Genomic DNA, 9,073 nt, shown 5'->3' with positions numbered 1-9,073 from the left:
CAGTATTCAGTATTCAGTATTCAGTATTCAGTATTCAGTATTAAGTATTTAGTATTTAGTATTCAGTATTTAGTTTTCAGTTTTCAGTATTTGGTATTAAGTATTCAGTATTTAGTATTTAGTATTCAGTATTCAGTATGCAGTATTCAGTATTCAGTATTCAGTATTCAGTATTCAGTATTCAGTATTCAGTATTAAGCATTCAGGGTTCTGTATTCAGTATTCAGTATTCCGTATTCAGTATTCAGTATTCAGCATTCAGTATTCAGTATTCAGTATTCAGTATTCAGTGTTCAGTATACAGTATTCAGTATTCAGTATTTAGTATTTAGTATTCAGTATTCAGTATTCAGCATTCAGTATTCAGTATTCAGTATTCAGTGTTCAGTATTCAGCATTCAGTATTCAGTATTCAGTATTCAGTATTCAGTGTTCAGTATTCAGTATTCAGTATTCAGTATTTAGTATTTAGTATTCAGTATTCAGTATTAAGGTTTTGTTTGTAATTGTGGGATCAATTGTTCATGTCCAGTTCCTTTAAACAACCCATAGTTAAACTTTGTAATCTGTCAATGTAAATTGTAATTTTGCCAAAAATAAAGATAATTTTCAAATTTTTATTCATAAATAAATAAATAAATAACGCTAATTTAACAAATTATAATGAAGAATACACTAAAGGTCAGAAGTAGGTTAAATAAACCTTTTTTTGTTCAACTGTCTTTTTTAATTACTGGGTGTCCCAATAAACATGATAAAGTAAAGATCACATTGTCTCTTATAAAAGACACATACATTTGATGTTTGTATTATTTTTTTGGACACATTGTATTTATAAATTATTTTCAATTCTAAAAACATGTCTGAGTTTTTCTTACTTGCATACTAAACTGTGGTAAAAATCAAGATGTCAAAAATATAAGTAGGTTTCTCTTAAAGACGTATTGTCTTAAAAAATACTATGGGGGGGGGTCGTGTTAAAATTTATAATTTTGACAACGAAATATTAATTCTCTCAGAATAAAGAATAAACTTTTAACAAATGGATTTAACTATTTATATTTGTAGTTAATGTTCGAGCAAGTCTCCAATCTATCATGCGACCTGAAACAAAGTTTATCAATGAAAAACCAGTGTGTTTCGTATATGTACAGGGTTACCCAAAAAGGATGGAATTTTTCCTGGTTCCCTGCAATTGTTAACTTGTTTTCCTGGTTCCCTGCAAGTGTTAACTTGTTTTTCTGGTTCCCTGCATGTGTTAACTTGTTTTCCTGGTTCCCTGCAAGTGTTAAATTGTTTTCCTGGTTCCCTGCAAGTGTTAACTTGTTTTCTTGGTTCCCTGCATGTGTTAACTTGTTTTCCTGGTTCCCTGCAAGTGTTAACTTGTTTTCCTGGTTCCCTGCAAGTGTTAAATTGTTTTCCTGGTTCCCTGCAAGTGTTAACTTGTTTTCCTGATTCCCTGCAAGTATTAACTTGTTTTTCTGGTTCCCTGCAAGTGTTAACTTGTTTTCCTGGTTCCCTGCAAGTGTTAACTTGTTTTCCTGGTTCCCTACAAGTGTTAACTTGTTTTCCTGGTTCCCTGAAAGTGTTAACTTGTTTTCCTGGTTCCCTGCAAGTGTTAACTTGTTTTCCTGGTTCCCTGAAAGTGTTAACTTGTGTTCCTGGTTCCCTGCAAGTGTTAAATTGTTTTCCTGGTTCCCTGCAAGTGTTAACTTGTTTTCTTGGTTCCCTGCATGTGTTAACTTGTTTTCCTGGTTCCCTGCAAGTGTTAAATTGTTTTCCTGGTTCCCTGCAAGTGTTAACTTGTTTTCCTGGTTCCCTGCAAGTGTTAACTTGTTTTCCTGGTTCCCTGCAAGTGTTAACTTGTTTTGCCCTTTAAATCAATAAATAAGTTATGAAACTACTGGTTTTAGGGCAGAAGACTTAATTTAACCTTGGAATAATTATATTTAAAAGTTTAAGGTTATCTTTATAATCTCATACTTTATGGGTAACCCTGTACATCTGACTAATTTCAGATTTAAAAATCTTGTTTCGTTTATGTTTTAATTCGAAATAAACGTTTTTTATTTAAGGAATAGAGGATTTGCCACAAATTTAAATTTTGTTCGCAATATCTTTACAATCTGATGTTATAAATTTTTTGTGTTTTAAATTTTTTGATAGAGAATTACTCTTTTTATTATCTTATCAACTCTCTCTTAAAAATTTCCCTGTTTTTATTTTTTTTTTTATTTCACAACAAAAATTAATTTTAAGCGAACCTTTATCCCTTCAATGATTTTATCTGATATCTACCCCAAACTGAACAAAACATTAAAGTATCAAATAAGGATTTGAATAAAAAAAAAAAATTTTTAAATTAGAAAAATAATAAGAAAAAAAAATTGTAAAATATAATTTACAATTGTAAATAATTTTCACCTGGTAAAAAATATTAAATTTTTTTTTCCGGAAAATTCCGTGCAAAAATTTAAATTTCCTGAATTATTCTTGGAATAAGAGTTGCAAAATTTCAACGGAAACAGAGCAATAAAACTTCTCTTCACACTCGTCAACATTTTTCCTAGAGTAAAATATTTCTTTTAATTTTTCCTAGTGTTAATATTTTTCAACATTTTTCTTAGAGTAAAATATTTTTCAACATTTTTCCTAGAAAAAAATATTTTTCAACATTTTTCTAAGAGTAAAATATTTTTTTTTCAGTTTTCCTTGAGTAAAATATTTTCAACAATTTTCATAGAGTTAATTTTTTTTTCCTAGAGTTAATATTTTTCAACATTTGTCATACAGTAAAATATTTTACAACATTTTTCCTAGAGTAAAGTATTTTTTAACATTTTTCCTGGAGTAAAATATTTTACAACATTTTTCCTAGAGTAAAGTATTTTTTAAAATTTTTCTTGGAGTAAAATATTTTACAACATTTTTCCTAGAGTAAAGTTTTTTTTAACATTTTTCCTGGAGTAAAATATTTTCAACATTTGTTTTTCTTTTCTAGAATAAAAAAATTTAGTCTAGAAAATTTTATTTCAAGGATTATCATTCCAAGTGAACATATCATTTTTGGATAAAAATGTATTTGTTGTAAAACTAAATTTTAGCAGAAGTACATATCTATCTATTTATCTAATTTCACTACTGTCAGTTCTGCTCCTGCCAATTTTTGTAACCTATCTGCATTTAAAAAACAATTTTTATTCTTTTCCAACTTGCAAAAATCCATTAAAACAGTATTGTGGGTTAGTTTAGGCCTTTAAAGGTCCCCCAGGGTTCAAGAATGACGAGCAAATATAGCTGCAAACATTTTGTTTCTACACACTTACGCCTTGTAAAACCCATCTTAGTTTTGGTTTTTCTGTATTTCTGTAAAATATTATGTTTCGAAACTGTGCTTTTTTACTCATTTATTTTGAGAAAAAATGACCTTGTCTCTCCGAATCCTGCTGCAGATTTATATTTGAGAGTATTCTGGTTCTCTGGGTCTACTTGGATAGCCTGGTCAACCAGGTTTAAACTTTTCTCCAGTAGTTCATTCTCTAACCTCAAGTAACAAGTTATTAATGATGAGAAGTAGAAGAACTACAGATGATTTTTTTTTAATTATTCTATAACGACGGTAAAATATGTTACAAAAATTCTACAGTTAACTAATTAGTTGTTAGAAACATATTGTTCAATATAAATTTGGGAAGAAATCACTGGTATAATCAATTGTGACTTTATCATGTCATTATATTGATTTTCTTATTTTTTATAAATTTGTTCGCAGATTTATTCAAATGTCGTCTTTTCAATAAAAATTCCATGAAATCTATAGAAGACGTTTGTGAACATCAAGAATTAAATTAATCGAGAACTGAAAACAACTTATTAGTTTACTGTAGATTTTTTGTCAAAATTTCATCGTCATTATTGAATAATTTAAAAAAAACGATTCTTAAAATCATCCCTCCAGAATGGACAGTCCAGGAGGATTTAAAAATTAAAATATCAATCTTGATGAATAATTATACACCTTAAAAAGGTCTAAAAAAATCCTCAAAAAGGTCTACAATACTGCACGCACTCATTAGCCGGTTTCTTCCTTCAAGAGAAGACCTCAAATATTGTTATTGATTGTATTGAAAAAAAAATACTGAATTTCGTTTGATCTTGTGAATATGGTCTGCCTTCTTTTCTTCAAAGTTAATGAATATTTTAAACATTTGAAAGTTTTCCTTGTTATTTAATAAAGTTGAATTTAGATAGATTTCTTGAAATCTCCGTCAATTTTAGGACACCCGTTCCAAATACCGCCTACAACTCGCAATCGTAATGTTTCGTCGAATATTTTGTAGTCTGTACCTCCTTGTAGCTGCGGAGCAGAATAATCTCTGGAAGCAGTCTTCAGGTTCAAGAGCAGCCAATGTATCAACAGTAATGTTTCCTTTAACAATCTGATCTGTAGCAGCTTCCCTAGCTGCTCGTCTCTTACGTCCAGTAGAAGACAAAGCTAATCTAAACATTAAACAGAGATTTAACAATCTGATCTGTAGCAGCTTCCCTGGCTGCTCGTCTCTTACGCCCAGTACTGGACAAAGCTAATCTAAACATTAAACAGGGATTTAACAATCTGATCTGTAGCAGCTTCCCTAGCTGCTCGTCTCTTACGTCCAGTACTGGACAAAGCTAATCTAAACATTAAACAGAGATTTAATAATCTGATCTGTAGCAGCTTCCCTAGCTGCTCATCTCTTACGCCCAGTACTAGACAAAGCTAATTCAAACATTAAACAGGGATTTGGTAAACAGAGAATGGTGTGAAATAAATGGCGTATTCTTTCTTTTCTATGAAAAATATCATTTATATAACGTATTTATTTAATAGTTGATCCAAAAAAACATAATTCTTACTAAATGAAAGAAAGAAGATGAACATCTTTACACTGGTTTATGATTTGAAATGAAACTTTCATTTGCAAGAATTTGCAACTTCTTCATCATTACTCTTTTTATTTAAAGGGACTGTAAGCGTAATTTCAAGTAAACCCCCCAAGCAAAGATGTCAATGCACAATTAAAAGAGGTTCCCTTGGTTCCCTTGGTTCCCTTGGTTCCCTTGGGACCTTTATCTTAATGAAAAGTATTTACTTCTTAAAATTCATATGTTTATATATATATAAATATAAGCTTAAATCGTCTTCGTATTCCACAGTTTAATGGGTCTCACTGTATATAATAAGGGAATAGTGCTAATATTTGTAAAGTGGTGGTAAGATGGCATCTTTCTTTCAAACCCTTTGTGATATATATATATATATATACATTTGTGCAGTTGTAAATGAAATGCGTAAATCACTTTGTAAAGAAACCACAACTGAAAATAATCGGTTTTAAAAATGATAAGCATCAACATCTAATTCACTATTGATCAGACAATTCTTTTCAGGGAACCGTTGAAAATTTCGAATAACCATCTTTATATATAGAGGTTCACTTGAAATTACGCGTACAGTCTTTTTAAAAAGGAAAAATAAAGTTTTGATTGTTTATGTTTATTGTAATAGTAAAAAGTAAGTAAACCTTCTTTTATCCAAATTTTTAAAACTTTTGCGAAGATTTCATCTGTCAAAAAATAAAATGTTTTACTACCTAAAAATAAAAAAATATATTTGGTTCTCACTTACCCTCCTCGTACAGCAACATTTAAACCCAGAATAATTGCAATGGTAGCTAATCCCGTCAACTAGAAATACAACCAGCTGCCATTATGTAAAGTTTTTATTGAAAATAATACAAAAAAGTTTTATGCACCGGGTTTCCACTCCAGGATGAGTGTTAATAATGTATTCACAGTATTATTCTTGTATTATGAATATCATTATGATACATGGTCATGTATATGATAGTAATGGATAAAACTTTAAAACTTTTAAATAGGAAGACGACTTTACAGTTATACTTATAAATGTACTTTATGTTGTTACTTATTTAATCCCTAATTAAGGGATAAAGGGGTTTTTACACTGCACAATTGCTCATTGGACTATTTAAAGTCAAAACTTTAGTATAACAGTCATCTTTCTATAAAATAACGATATATGTAATGATCATTATAATAAGTGATGATACAGGGTGTCCCAAAAAACATGGGAATTCAGTGACGAATTGGATATCGTCTTTTTTATGAATTAGCATTGTAATACCTAATTTAAAAAGCCATAATATTATTATGTCTGCTAGAGTTTATTTTATGAAAAGGTAAAAGACTGTAAAGATGTGTCTATAATGTCCCCACAAGATGAACAGTGAAGACGGACAAGTTTACTCTGTTTGTATACTGCAATTTTCTTGTTTTACTAAGTACAACCGTATTCAGTCAAAACATAACAAACAAAATGTGAACGTACATAGCAGACGAAACTCTCACAGATTACAGCTTTCTCGGTAGGTTTCACTATACTAAATCAAGGAATTATTTAAAAAGACGATATCGAATTCGTCACTGAATTCCCATGTTTATTGGGACACCCTGTATTTATAATAATAATGATCGATAATATTAACAATTACAAGGTTAATAATAATGATGAATATAATAATAATAAAATTAACAAAAGCAGATAATAATAATAATATCAATTTAAAAACTTATTTAAAGATATAAACTTAGTCATAAAGGAACAAGATTTATCTCAGAATATATCATTTTAATAAAAAAAATATATTGAATGATAACAATAATAATGATGATACCAGACCTGAGCTGAGGTAAGAGCTAAAGCTCCTGCTACAAGAGGAATTAAAGCTTCTGTTACATGTTGCAAGCTGCAAAGTCCCAGGAATATAACAACTAGAGAATTAACCCTCATCTGTAACAACAAAAACGTTGAAACAAATAAGTATTTTATAATTCATATTTAACACTAATTTTTTACAAAAAAAGGACTGTACTTAATTTCAATTGAAAGAATTACATGCCAGATTTATAATGGTGTCCCTAAAATAATCATCTCAGCAGAAATTATAAAGATATTTTTTTATAAGAAACCGCGCGCTATTAAAAATGATTAATTCTAAGAAAGGAAAACATTAGCGTCATACATTATAGAAATCCAACGAACAGAAATCGCTCGGTATAGAAATCCAACGTATAGAAATCCAACGTATAGAAATCCAACGTATAGAAATCCATGTAGAAATCCAACGTAAAGAAATTGCTTGGTATAGAAATCCAACGTATAGATATCCAACGTATAGAAATCCATCCAACGTATAGAAATCCAACGTATAGAAATCCAACGTATAGAAATCCAACTTTTAGAAATCCAGCGTATAGAAATCCAACTTATAGAAATCCAAGGTATAGAAATCCAACGTATAGAAATCCATGCGTAGAGAAATCCAACGTATAGAAATCCAGCGTATAGAAATCCAACGTAGAGAAATCCAACGTAGAGAAATCCAACATAGAGAAATCCAACATAGAGAAATCCAACGTATAGAAATCCAACATATAGAAAGTAGATATAATTTTCATAAAATCCTTTTATTTTAATGTTGACACGGAATTTTATGAAATCATATTAACATTACTTGAGAACTTTTTTCTTAGGTTTTGAGAATTTTCTTTTAAAAAATAAAACTGTACATATCATTTTCATAAAATAGTTTTTTTTTAAATAGTAACACGCAATTTTATGCAACCATATTATCATTCATTTATTTTGTTAGTACATAATAAAATTTGTGGGGGACCTTAAAGACAATAGAGAGCCGTACAAAAATGTACATATTAATCTAGTTAGTTACATAGTGTCTAGGGTATGTTAAAAAAATAGAAATAATGATAATGATAATGATGATGATAAGCTACAATGTTTTACAAAAACGTTTAATTTCTCAAAATAAATATTCTCCCGGAAAATACGCCTTGTTGCTATACCTAGCGATTTCTATGCGTTGGATTTCTATAATGTTTGACGCCGAAAACGGCGGAAAACGTCGATATTTCCGGCACTTTTACTAAGACCAATGTGGGAAGGTACCGTTGTGAATCTATCATTTAACTCAAATGAAAGAGGGTTACCTCTTCATCAAATATAGAATAACTTATAATTAGACTACACATACTTTATGATACTTCAGATATTGTAAAACATTTTCTAATCAGATTTTAAAATGCCTTTTAAATCTCTTTTAAATTTTTAACTTGTTATAAAAATTAATTTTACAAGATTATAAAATAAAAGTGTCATAAACATCTTTTTAAAAAGTCGGACAACCATGATTCCATAGTTTTATATCTGATTTCACTGTTATAAATAACAAAACCGAGAAGTAAAACAGTGCATCAATTTTTTAAATCTTAGCTGTAGGTTCGCTAAAGACAAAAAACTAAAAATCTTAAACATTGTAACTGATTTCCTATTATATATGATAAAATATACATTCTAAATCTTTAAAAATTGTGATAATTTAAATTCAAATTTTTCATCCGAAAATTGACATGTTCTCCCCACGACTTTCTACAGAAAGATGATAATAACTAGCCGAGAATGTTCCCTTTTCACTGTAAACTACAGTTTATTTCAAGTACCAGGCCGACCTTAAAGTAGCTAGAGCAAGATAAGTGTACAGTACACACACAGACTATAATATTAGGCAAAATAAACCATCCCCTTTTGGGGAAAGGAATTGAGTCTTTGCCACAAACTCTGATTTTTTTAATCCCTATATCTTTAGAACCCAATGTCGTAGACCTTAGACATTTGAAACTATGAATTGTGTTAGTTCAAGCTTGAAATATAAAAGGCTTACACCATTAGGTTGGCAAGATATAAGCTTTAGAAAATTTCCTTTATGTGTTTTCATTCATTCAAAATTACAACTTACATGGGATGGTCTATAGTTCTGTACAACGTTATTTGATATTTTTAGTTTTTATTTTACATGATACAAACTTTTCTGTAGCCTCGAATATTGTCCTATATTGTATTCTGTAGCCTCGAATATTGTCCTGTATTGTTTTCTGTAGCCTCGAATATTGTCCTGTATTGTATTCTGTAGCCTCGAATATTGTCCTGTATTGT

At 29.6% G+C, this 9,073-nt stretch overlaps 1 protein-coding gene across 1 annotated transcript; it reads right to left on the bottom strand.

Moving 5' to 3' along the window:
- Window positions 1-627: 627 nt before the first annotated feature.
- On the bottom strand, window positions 628-6,853 carry LOC111697679 (uncharacterized; the record flags this gene model as incomplete). Its single annotated transcript, XM_023467762.1, is given in 6 exon segments — window positions 628-1,104; window positions 2,425-2,566; window positions 3,428-3,544; window positions 4,348-4,500; window positions 5,669-5,727; window positions 6,743-6,853. Coding segments are annotated over 5 exon segments (519 nt in total). The 3' UTR covers window positions 628-1,104; window positions 2,425-2,487.
- Between the last annotated feature and the right edge of the window lie 2,220 nt (window positions 6,854-9,073).

Source organism: Eurytemora carolleeae, unplaced genomic scaffold (genome assembly GCF_000591075.1).
Source record: "Eurytemora carolleeae unplaced genomic scaffold, Eaff_2.0 scaffold253, whole genome shotgun sequence".
Taxonomy (NCBI): Eukaryota; Metazoa; Arthropoda; class Copepoda; order Calanoida; family Temoridae; genus Eurytemora; species Eurytemora carolleeae.
This window is presented reverse-complemented; position numbering and strand designations above follow the sequence as displayed.